Below are 13128 nucleotides of genomic sequence, written 5' to 3'. Positions count from 1 at the left end.
AGAACAAATACTTGGAGACAGCTGTGAATCAAGTCAATGGTGTTGTATTGCAAAAACTGGAGTATCAATTATTTTTCTTTTTGAGAAATTGTCGTGAGTCATAAAGAAACAGATAGCAAAGTGTGCCTTCATTTTGTTTGTTGTTACAGGAAACTAGCTTGTGTTCTCATTTGAACCATAAGCCATTGTTTTAGTGGCTTGAGAGTTTGTTTCTCTTGAACTGACTCAAAAAAATGGTGGTGTCAGATTTTCATTTATATCCTGAAGCTTGTGGTATTTTCTCACAAATGTTGTAGAAATAAACCATGCATTTCAGATAATACTGTGAAAGTATCATTTTCTTGGATGAGTCACAACGTTGTCCCAATTCCAATGATGCCCTCAGGGGCTCAGCATTCATTTTGTGGGTTCTGGCTTGGTGACCCTGGGGTTCCTGAGCTGGGACTGGTAAGCACCACCAGTCCTCTGTCACCGTAAGCGCAGGGCATGGTTCAGCAACCTCTGTGCAGTGTGGCGGTAGAACACCGTGTGTCACAGCAAATGGGGATCTTGGCTTGTTTGCCCAGACTGTGAGGATGCTAAAAGTCCCTATAAAAATCCCTCAGGCTCCTGGTGGTGTGCTGCACACCAATGAGATGCATGGCTGTTGAGTGGAACAGTCATTAGTGGGCAACGTCTGGGGAACCTGCTACACCTCAGCTGTATAAATCTTGCCAAGGCATGCAGGGCTTTCGTCTCCCTATCTGCTCATGGGACCAAGATGGAACCCTCAAAATTTTCTCTTTATCCTCCTAGTGGAATGGATTGGCCACTGGTGGGTACCAACACCCAATCTTACAAGAGGCTTTGTGTAGCCAGTCCCCAGACTCAGGACTTAACACAGAATGCACGCTGCTGGTCGAAATGTGTTTTTTGATTTCCAAATGTAAGGAAGGCAGCTTTGAGAAAGTATCACCTTTTTATATTCAAAAAGATTCAGAAGGAATCAAAGGTACTCTGAAATCTGTCAATTGATTGCGTAATGGAAAACTGTTGGTTGAAACTACTAGTTCTCAACAAGCAACAAACCTCTGGAAAGTTATGTGCCTCAGGGAATATGGCATAGAGATGAAGCTCCACAACATCTTGAGCTGTAGCAAAGGTGTATCATGTAGAGATGTGGTTGTTATTCCCAAGGAGGAATTGAAAGATGAGTGGGCTCAAGAAGGGATTGTTGATGTGCAAAATATATTGAAGTGAGTGGATGTGGATCTTGTAAAATCTGATTCCTTCATCCTTATCTTCAGTAGTGTGAAACTCCCAGAGCATTTCAAGGCAGGTTTCCTTTACGTAAACGTGGGGTCTTATATCCCCAACTCAAAGCAATAGTTTAAATGCCAGCACTTTGGGCACACTACCTTAGGATGTAAGGCTGAAGCCACTTGTGGAAAAATATAGCAAGGCTGCTCTTTACGGAGTTGGTTGCACCTCTCCTCCGAAGTGCATAAATTGTTCCGGGGGTCATCCTGTCTGAAGTAGGGACTGCAGTGTCCTTCTAAATAAAGGCATATACAGGAGATTAAAACATTGGAACACATCCCATATGGTGAGGCCAAAAAGATCTATAAAGCCATGCAGCCTCCCACATACACTGTATCTTTTGCTTCGGCCTTTAAAAAGCCTATATTGACAGTCAGTACTTCTACACAAATGGAGGGTGGTAGTGTCAGCACGGACACCTGTGTTTGTCAGTGCACTTGACAAGCTGCAGTTGTTTCAGTGCCCATAGCCCTCCTGAGGACATCAAATAAAGATACAGTTGCAGAGCTCCTACTGCTTCCAAAGGCAGAGTCTGGTTAGAAATCTGGTACTGCCAACACCGTTGCTGTAGCAGCTCCTACAAAGTCATTCTAGACCAAAAAAGTGAATGGGAAGCTTCCACTGCAGGCGAAACCAGGTGATAGACTGTCAAACCATGCTGATATCATTTGACTTTATGGTTCTGCTGCTTCTGCATCAGAGATGATGGAGTGCGAAGTCTGCCCAGGGTAACCATCTTGCCCCAAGGCTGAATGTCCTTCTGTTGCAGGCTCCCCACCCCAGCGGAAAGACAGGGTGAAAGTGCAAGCCCAGTGATAAATGGCTCCCGTACTACAGTGAAACATAAATGGGTTCAGGATGCATGTGGAGGAACTGAAAGTCCTGGCACAGGCACACCCCCGTTACTTGTATTTGCACGAAACACATTTCAAAGCCACTGACACCATTGCGCTACGGAGATATACCCTCGACCAAGAGGATGACCTGATTGGGGAAGAGCCAGAGGCGGTGGGGTTTCTGTGTTTGTCAATAATGCACATTACTCCTCTGCCCTCTCCTTGGTTACTGGCATACCATCAGTAACTGTTGTTGTTCATGTGGGTCAGAAAATCACTATCTGCTCCCTGTATGTACCTCAACTGGATGCAATAGACTCTGAGGCTCTCCCTGCACATCTGCACCGCTTGTTTCTCCTATTTGGTTATTTCAATGCCCATACTACCTTATGGGGCTCGGGCTGTGCTTGCCCCAAGGATCAAAACTTCGAGAACCTCATGATGTGTTAGGCGCTGGGCGTTCTTAACACAGGCGGTCCCACTCATTTCTTGGCTGCTACTCAGTCATTCTCAGACAGGTCTGTCTGTCTGTCTGCCTGCCTGCCTGCCTGCTCTCCAGCCCTTGCAGACTCAGCACAGTGGGAAGCAACTGATGACCTTCATTGCAGTGACCACTTCCCACTGTGGATCCATCTACTGGATGGAGGACTGCTTGAACAGAAGCAACCGAAGTATATAATCAGCAGGGCTAACTGGACACTGTAGCCAGCTGGCTGTGTTTGAACACCACGACAGTGACCAGGAATGGGTGGAACGCATCACATAAGTGATCCATCATGCAGCTGACTTACCCATCCCAAAGTCCTTAGGTCATTTTAAGAGGCAACCTGTACCTTGGTTTGATGAATGCTGTACAGCAAACTGGGACAGGCATGCAACTCTCTGATGGTTTAAGTACTGCCCAACAGCAGACAACCTCACAGCCTTTCAGGTCAAAAGAACCAAGGAGAGCAAGAAAAGGTCATGGCAAGTGTTCCTGGACTCGGTCAACTTTCCACTTCTTCTACAGAAGTATCAGAAGTGGTCAGGAGGATTTCTGGTAAACGCAGTCGTTTACCAAAAGCAGTAGGGTGAACAGGGTTATCTCCAAACAGCACCTGGAGACATCGCTCAGATGGTGGCAGAGAATTTTGCAGCGACTGATGGCAGAGAATTTTGCAGTGACTGATGGCAGCCATGATCCAGCATTTCACTGCAATTGAAACTCAATGTAGACAAGTGTAATGTGCTGCGAATACATAGAAAGAAAAATCCCTTATCATTTAGCTACATTATAGCAGGTCAGCAACTGGAAGCAGTTCATTCCATAAAATATCTGGGAGTAGGCATTAGGAGTGATTTAAAATGGAATGATCATATAAAGTTGATCGTCGGTAAAGCAGATGCCAGACTGAGAATTATTGGAAGAATCCTAAGGAAATGCAGTCCGAAAACAAAGGAAGTAGGTTACAGTACACTTGTTCGCCCACTGCTTGAATATTGCTCACCAGTGTGGGATCCGTACCAGATAGGGTTGTAGAAGAGATAGAGAAGATCCAACGGAGAGCAGCGCGCTTCTTTACAGGATCATTTAGTAATCACAAAAGCATTACGGAGATGATAAACTCCAGTGGAAGACTCTGCAGGAGAGACGCTCAGTAGCTTGGTACGGGGTTTTGTTGAAGTTTCGAGAACATACCTTCACCGAGGAGTCAAGCAGTATATTGCTCCCTCCTACGCATATCTCACAAAGAGACCATGAAGATAAAATCAGAGAGATTAGAGCCCACACAGAGGCATACCGACAATCTTTCTTTCCACGAACAATACGAGACTGGAATAGAAGGGAGAACCGATAGAGGTACTCAAGGTTCCCTCCGCCACACACCGTCAGGTAGCTTGCGAAGTATGGATGTAAATGTAGATGTAGATACCACATAGCTGCAGAGAGGGGAAAGTTGGACTTCAGATCCCACAATTCTGAGTCTTAGAACTGTCCTTTCTGCACGTGGGAGCTGGAATCGGCAGTCTGAGACTCGGGACACTACATCCAATCACTGCCAAATCCAGTACTTCATACTTTGACATTTACCAGAAGCATCAAAGGAAATCCTCCTTGAATATTTTAATTTTAAATGGCAAGCTGGCAGCTATCCTAACTTGTGGAGAGAGGCAATTCTGCTACCTCTCCTCAAACCGGGAAAGGACTGCCCATGTTCCAGTAGTTACTGGAGCGTTGACTTAATGAGCTGTGTAGTAAAGACCAAGGTCTCAATGGGTAACTGTCATCTGGTCTGGGTTTTAGAGACTACGCAACTCTTTAGCCACTCAGTGTGAATTTTTGAGGTTTTGGTCCACTGTCGACAATTTGACCCTACTGTAGGTGGCTATTCATCAGGCTTTCCTACATAAAAATCGCTATCTCAGTATATTCTTTGATGTCAGTACAACACTACTTGGACACACACTATTCTCGTGCAACTTCCTCAATCGGGTTTTTGTGGCTGCCTCCTCGTCGTCATATGGTCCTTCCCATATAAGCATCTTTTTAGGTCCTGAGTTGGTGATGTGCTGTTAGACTGTTTTGAACAGCAGGATTATGTTCCTCAGGGCAGTGTTTTAAGTGTTACCCTCTTTGCCATAGCCATAAACAGTATTGTGTCTACGGCAAGGAGTCCTGTACAGTGCTTCTCATTTGTGGATGATTTTACTGTTTTCTGTTCATCCTACAGTGCTACAGCAGCGAACTGTCATCTGCAGCTTACAGTGTGGAGGTTAGAGGAATGGGCCGCAAAATCGGATTTTCAGTTTTCTGCAGTGAAGTGTGTATTTTTAATTTATCTGACTTCCATATTATGGACGGACACCTTTCTACATTTTAAATACTCTGTGAGGTTTCTGGGCCTCATTTTTTACTTCAAATTGTCATGACTACCACACCTGTGAGACTTGAAAGCCAGAACGCAGTAGGCTCTGAATCTCATAAAGTACCTTAGCCACAGATCTTGGGGGCCAGACAGGGTGTGTCTGCTTCAGTTTTATAGAGCTTTTGTGTGTTCACAGCTAGACTATGGATGTACAGTGTAGGGGTCAGTGAGGCCTTGTTACCTGAATGTTATTGATGGTATCCACCATGAGGGGATTAGGCTGGCTACAGGTGCTTACAGCACCAGCTCTGTACCCAGTCTCAGTGCTGAGACTGGAGAACTGCCATACACCATCTGCTGGCAATTCCTCATGGTGCATCAGGCATGCAGGCTTCTCGCAGCTTCAGATTCACCTGCATACCATACTGTTGCACATCTGCCTCTGGGATGCCTTTTTTCCAGTCATCTATGAGCAACGTGGCCATTTGGGATCTGTGTGCGGCATGTGCTGGAATCACTTGTAGTGGAACAATTACAACCCCTAAATTCTGGGTTTTAACTGTCTGCCACCCTGGTTACTGCAGATGCCCAGTGTGCTTTGAGGTATAGTGCAGTACTGGAGAGGTTGCAATCCTACATACGTTTTTATTACATTATTTAAGGACATTTTAATTCAGTGTCACAACTTTTCAGCTGTCTTTACAGATGGATCAAAACAGGAGGAGTCTGATGGTTGCTCTGTTGTTTTCGCTGATTGTCATCAAGATCTGGCTGCCTTAAGGCTTTACTATGTTTGGTGTGGAATTGTATACAATCTTGCAGGCACTATAGCAGGTGAAATGTGCTTAAATCACTAAATTCCTTATCTGTTCTGATTCTCTGACTCCTCTTCACTCCCTACAACACTTGTACCCAGCAGATAAAGTAGTCTAGAATATCCAAGACACTCTCCTCCAACTAAAACAGCTGGAGGAGGAGGTGTCTTTCTGCTGCATACCAGGGTGCATGAGTACTGGTGGGAACAAAAGAGCAGATGTAGCAGCCAAGGAGGTGTGTTGTGATCCTCAGTTACTTCAGTGTGCCATTCCCCTGTATGCTGTCACTTCACTGTTGTGGTACAGAGTCATGTCGATGGGAAGACGAGTGGCTGGAAGTGACAAATAATAATCTACCTCTAGTAAAGCCCGCTAAGCAACCCTGGAGTACCTCCTTTCGGGCATGAAGACAGGATGAAGTCCTTGGTACTCATCGGTATAGGCCAGGCCTCTGATGCATGACTTCTTGCTCTGGCAGAGGGCCCTCCAGTGTGTGGTGCATATTTCATACAGATTATTGTGCACCACATTTTGCTAGATTGTTTTTTACATTTGGACCAGAGGGCAGCAGCTGATTTGTCATCAGATCTGCCCTGTATTTTAATTGACATTCTAATGAATGTGAATGTGGTGGGACTTTTAAGGTTTTGTGATTTGTCCAACTTGTTTCCAAAAATTTAGGGAGATGTTCCTAAAGTGTTAACGAACCTATGTTTTTTGGAAGTGATCAGCTGGTCACTTATCCCTGTGCCATTGTTTTAGCTCCTGCGTTGTTTTACTTCTGTTTTCTTCCCAAGTGTAGTACCTTTCACTATTTTTCCTTTGTTTCATGGCTTGTGATATGGAATGATTGTTTGGATCAATGCACATGAGGTATGAGTGAGTGATTGGATAAATGTGTGTGCCAACGTTTGTAGCCCTTTTAGCCATATTCATTTCTTTTAATACATGTAAGAACGCTGATAACCTCAATGTTGAGTGACCATGCACCCTATAAACAATATCAGAAATAGCAATAACAACAATTACATTCATTCCCCATTGAATGGCATGTAGTTCACTTCATTGCCACGTAAGCACCCATTTCTCGCATGAGCACTCATTTCTCGCTTCAGCATGCTTTGATGTGTACATGCAGTTCCCCCCCATTGTCAAAAAATACTATTTTGTCCATTTTCTGCCATATTCTCACAGATTGTTCATATAGTCATGCACACTATCACTCACTGAGCTCACAAAATAAAGACTACTTACATGTAATCTCATATTCTGGACTCAGTTTCACAAATATTCTGCTAGTGCCATCTACCAGAAAGAGCACAGTACTAATACAGAAAACAATGAGCGCCAGATGAAATGCATGATGTCTCTGGATTGCTGTAATAGACATTCTGTCATTGTTGTACAATAAATGAAGCTGACACAATGGCTGTAGTTGTCATTGTGAGTGATTGAGCTGAAAATGACACACATTGTGGAAAAAATCACTTGGATTGTGCCAAAAAGCTTCTGTGCTTAAATATTTGGAAGTATGTACCACTTATTTCAGGGTTTATCACAATTGTTATGATATAATGTGCTAACAAAAAATAATTATTATAAAATGTGATACAAAATACCTTGCATTTTCAAAAGTGTTCTTAGCACATTTTGCTCCAGTCCAAGTTTGTAGTATGAACCATAATTACATTTCAGTTGTATTCTTTTTCAGAATGGATTCCTTTGTGTTAGCAGAAACATTCAAGTACCTCTATTTGCTATTTGCGGAGCCTTCAGATCTTGTATTGGACTTGGATGAATTTCTCTTCACAACAGAAGCTCATCTACTGCCATTATCTTTAGCTCGTAATTCCAACTATACAGTGATAACAGTAAGTAGACTCACCAGTTTTGTACTTTGTTGCTGTTGCTTTAAGTTTCAAATTCTTATTTTCATATATGGCCATCTAACTTGCAAGATCTGCCGTGGAATATGTATTTTTAGCATATGGACATAGAGCTGGTTGGCAGGAAATGTAGGTTGTAACTCGTACTTACATAATATAAACAGGTAATATCTCATAGTGTATTCAGGGGTCTTTGGCTTTCAAATTAGTAATTAGCACCTTAGTTTCTCATCTTGGGGTATAATAAAAAAAACTATAGCAATTATTAAATAAACTTAATGTCAATGTTTGTTGTGCTCTTTCTGTACTTTTCACATCTCCATTAGGTCATGTCTTACTCTCTCTTGGTAGAATACATCTCTTGAGTGGGAAGTGATGGCCAATTTAATTTGAGTTATAAACATTTTAAAATGTAATAATTTAAAAAAGTATATTTGTAGTTATTATTACTTCCAAATTTACAGGGAGTATGGTAAGGTAGTAAAGATAGTATCATTACGTGCTGTTTTATTTATACATTTAAAATAAATGTTAAACAAAGAGAGGGGCAGAGTCAAAAAATGAAGATAATGACAGTCATTTATGTAAAGAGGAGCCATCTACATAGTTCAGAATGTTCGGCACAAAGTACACAGCAGTTTTAAGGTGCAATTGGAAAACTCAGTAGCAATGGTTATGTAACAGTGCACATGGGAAGAGTTTTGGTAACAGTATTTCATTGAGCCCATAAAAGCTCTCTGATGCTGTACTGAAGACACAATAAAATATTGTGCTAATTTCATTGTATTGCAACAACTTTTTGCCGCTCTGCATGTTTCTTTCTATAATTTTAAATGGTTTTCTTTTTTACTTATTTTAGCTTTGTCAGTGATAGAAAGGATCAGTAGACGTTTCCTTGACTTGTGACATGAAAGGACATTGCCTTAGCTTGTGACATCGAAGTATATTTTCTAATTATTTTTATTGCTGTCCTTGCAGATCAAAGATCAGAATGAAATCAAATTGGAGGAAGATGCAGAATTTGCTCGCTCATGCCCAAATATGCTTCATTTGTTTCCTGCATCTCTCCGCAAACCGCTCCAGGATATGGTATCAGGTGTCTGCCCACGCAGACAATTTAATCGGAAGCTCCGTGCACAAGAATTTCAGGTAACTTCTTTCATTTTTATTTTAAATTTGGTGCAATGTAGGTAATGCTATACCATTTTTCCTTTGCAAATGTTCAGTTGTGCATTACTTAAGTGTCCCAGTAGTTTTAGCTAACGAAGTGGAGGCATAGTGTTTTTGCAAATTTTCAGGAATGATCTCTTGCAGATAGATATACGATTTTGTCGTGCTATGTTCTGTTTCTTTCAAAATAATTGGGAAGCCACCAATTTAATTTGTAAAAATACGGAAAAGCTGTACAAAAATATATCTTGACATACAAATTGCATGAATGGTTACATAATACTTTTTTTTACATGCAAGAACACAAATATTGTTACTTATAAGTGAACAAAGAAAGAAAACTTAGTGATTGACTTTCAGTATTTCAGAAACTCTATTTTAATAGAAGCTCAATTGACTGATTAATTTTTATTTTAACTTGTAGGATTACATAGTGAACAGTGGCATGCACTTAATATGGTACACAACAAGAGTATAAAACATCAGTATTACATATTTCCTAAAGGACAACAATTTTGACCAGGCTTTTCAACACTAATAGTTACAAAGAACAATATGAGTGTTCAAAAATTTAACTTGTGTAGTAATCTTAAGCAGTGTAATATTCCTTTTCCAGTAGATGGTCTAGGAGATTCTGTGGATATTAATGTCATGTATACCTTTCTGTAGGTTTGTGGACAGAATTTGTATTGAATTGTACCCAAGTACAGAGGTCCTTTTCAAGGATTGTCTGTCTGGTGGGGTATGTTTCATAATTGGTTTCTCCTTTGTATTTTGTAGTGTTTGCGCGACAGTTTTTGAGTTGTCTTTTGTTATATATGTTGCTGCTTTAGACATGTGAAGATTAAGATGCCTTCCCTTTTGAAATATTTTCTGCCTATTGTGTCATGTTGATAATTTTTACTTTTGGATCATTTAAAAAGCTGAAGATATTTTCTGTCTGTTTGAATGACACTTTTTTTAAAATGATCTTAATTAGTTTTTTTAGTTTTTTTTTTTTTTTTTTTTTTTTACTTTTTTCCCCCTTCAGCGCAACCCACCCCCTTTTTTATTTCCTGTATGTTTGTTCCTCATGTTGTCATTCAGTACATCAAGGTATTGTTCAGAGTTCATTGTATACTGTGTACATAAGTTTGTCTGCAAGTTGTGATAACTGTCTCATAACGTTGTCTGTCGTTTCCCTCTTCATCTTGGTTTCACCTCATCCACACAAGAGGTGCATCCCTCTCATTGTTTGTTCTGAGCAATGTGTTCCTCTTTTCTAATCTTCCCCAATCATTCTGTGGCTAAAAAAAATCTCTGCAATTGGGATGTATTCTGAAAGTAGTGCCACAAGTGATTGATGATTATGATTGATTTCAATGTTATGTATTTCTGTTTCACTCACAGCTATTTAAGTTGCGCTGCTTTTAGTCCCAACCTGACGACTACCTTGGCAATTGCTTCATGCCATATTTTGCTGCAAATCAGATACTGCAATTCCCAGGTATTTCATTCATTTTTTTTTACAATAGGTGCTCCACCTGCAATGATTCAAAACTACTTTGTGCATTATACAGAAGAGAGACTTCCCTAGCTCTTCTTTATCATTGCTAACTTTCAGTCAATTTGGAATAATACTGATGTTTAGTTCAATCCAATGCTGTATTCAAAAACATGACCACTAAAAACACTACCCTCAATATAGCTGCTGTTATGTTGGCAGTGTTAGGAGATCAAGAAATAGTGGCACGAATTGTTCTCACTTGTAACAACTCCTACTGTTTCAGAACTGGGTAGTGCAGAGCTCTAGAAAGTTAACTGTGTAATGTTTGTAAGTACTGCTTGAAAGCCACTGCGTTGCCAGCACCATTTTATCTCACTTAAACTTTTTTCTTCCTCTCTCCATGAATGTTGTTTCATTAAATGTGAATGGTGAGAAACTTAGAATTATAATGAAGCAGAAGTGAGTGTGAATTAACATTTGAACATATAAGGGACCAATAAAAATGTTGTAAATGGTGGGAAAACATTAATTCTGGGAATGTAAAAGCAGGGCTATGATATAACCACTGGCCAACCATCATCTCGCTTTTGAAATTTCATTATGAATATGACAGAACTGCGTTCTTACAAAAAATGGCAAGATGCTGTTTCCATTTTGCCTCTTTTTTTTCCAGTAATATTGGAGATTTTAGTGGATACTACTTTCTTCAGTCTTGTTTATTCACCTTTATAGATATCCAACTTCTTTGTTCCTAAACACTTTTCCAGGTTTCTATCCAGTTCATTTTCCATGAACCTTTGTGCTGTGCTGTTGTAAAAATACGCTTCTTTCTCAAGCTCTTCCACATTTTTGTCTTCATTTAGTATTGTCGTATTGTCTCTTTCTTTGCCACACCTGTATCATTCACAAACAGATTAAGGAGTAAGACCACATTACCGACCCCTGTGGCATTGTGTATTTAATGGTTTTTGTTTCTGTTGACACACACTGTTTCATGTTGCTTAGGTATGATTGTATCCACTCTCCTGTTTGCAGATTAGCTTTATAATGGTTTTATCAGTGGCTTGTTTTGAAAATATTCAGAAACTAAGCACTTTTGTCATCTAATGACGGTATAGTATTTTTCCATCAGACTGAGAATGTTGTATTTATCCAGATAAACAACTTACCTATTATACATCTTATTTACTGAATTTTTGGGAAGCCTTTCTGGCCACTCACCCTGCTTACCTTCAGTTTTCATAGAAAAATTCCAGCTCTGGAAGAACTGTTTAAGATTTATAGCAATGTTGTTCATGTACTAGCTGTATTATGAGATTTGGTAGTAATAATGTCTCTCGTTTTTGCCTTTGTTTTCATTTTCCTGCACTTATTTTGTAGTAGTTTATAGTTTCACTTTCCCCAGTCATCTCTCTTCTCGTAACTTCTTATTGTGTTTTAATTTTTCACTGGTTTGAGCTTGCAGTTTATCTTGGCTGTTCACTTTGGGAGTGCTACACTGAAATTATAAGTGACTTTACTAGTAAGTGTGTCATGCTTTTCATTTACATTGTATGCCTGTAAAGTTTCAACCCAAGCTTCATGACATATTGTTTTAAAAGGTGTTCATATTTTGTTCACTGATTTTCATGAATACTTTGGTTATTTTCTTTAGTTTTAATGTTAGGTCATTACTTCTGCAAAAATAGATCAGTTGATCACAGTCACAATATATTTGAGGGGTGTAGATGCAGAAATCACATTCTCCAGTTTTCTAAATTTGTGGAAAATTAAAAAAACTGAATAAGAAATATTGTGCCTCTTAGAACTTCTACATCCTTTTTTTAGGGTTCTGTACCATAATTGGTAAAAGTGAACCCTGTCTGTCTGTCTGTCTGTCTGTCCGTCCGACCGACCGACCGACTGACTATTAAGACCCCTTTTTCTCAGGAACAAATAGAAGTATCAAGCTGATATTTGTCAATACTAAGCTCTACGGTTTCTTGGCAGCGAGGAAAATGTAGGCTTCTAAGTCAGTGAAATCAGAAGTTACCATCTCATGTATTACGTATTTTGATACAAACTCACGCACCAAAATCTACAGTCCAATGGCAGAGTAAAAAATTTAAGCTTCTAAGACAGTGCATTCAAAAGATATGGCTATCCATAAAGACCTCTTTTTCTCAGGAATGGGTAGGTGCATCAATTGAAATTTGTCATGTACTAAGATATATAGGAGAGTGTTTCTGCTAGATAGAGCAGATAAACAGATCTCACTTAGACAGTGAATTGGCATCGCATAATTCCAGTAAGATGGATATCGAGGAATTATGGGCAAAGAGTAAGCAGATTGTAAATCGTTGTCTGGAGAGTTATGTGCCTAGTAAATGGATAAAGGATGGAAAAGACCCACCATGGTTTAATAATAAAATTAGGCGGATGCTGAGGAAGCAGAGGCTGTTGCACTCTCAGTTCCAAAGGGAACGCACAAATGACGACAAGCGAAAGTTAGTGGAGTTTTGTGCGTCTGTGAAAAGATCTATGAATGAAGCATACAACTGCTACAACCGCCACACCTTAGTAAAAGATCTGGCAGCAGGCCCTTGTTGACCAGTCTAGCATGGGAGTTGAAGATAGGAAAACAAAAGCCGAAGTTTTAAATTTAATGTTCAAGGAATCGTTCACAGAGTAGAAATGTACAAACATACCATCATTTGACCATCGGCCAGACTCCTGTATGGACAACATTTTAATAAGCTTACCTGGTAGAGAAACAACTGAAAGATTTGCAAGCAAACAAATCACCGGGTC

The 13128-nt window shown here is 40.2% G+C and overlaps 1 protein-coding gene across 1 annotated transcript in view; it reads left to right on the top strand.

Moving 5' to 3' along the window:
- The window catches only part of LOC126188899 (ER degradation-enhancing alpha-mannosidase-like protein 3), a 227815-nt gene that overhangs the window by 134235 nt on the left and 80452 nt on the right, over positions 1-13128 (top strand). Inside the window, exons 12-13 of the mRNA XM_049930585.1 lie at positions 7508-7667; positions 8661-8831. Coding sequence (XP_049786542.1) covers positions 7508-7667; positions 8661-8831 — 331 coding nt within the window. The remainder of the gene's footprint in view (positions 1-7507; positions 7668-8660; positions 8832-13128) is intronic.

The sequence above is a fragment of the Schistocerca cancellata genome, chromosome 5 (genome assembly GCF_023864275.1).
Source record: "Schistocerca cancellata isolate TAMUIC-IGC-003103 chromosome 5, iqSchCanc2.1, whole genome shotgun sequence".
Lineage (NCBI taxonomy): Eukaryota > Metazoa > Arthropoda > Insecta > Orthoptera > Acrididae > Schistocerca > Schistocerca cancellata.
This window is presented reverse-complemented; position numbering and strand designations above follow the sequence as displayed.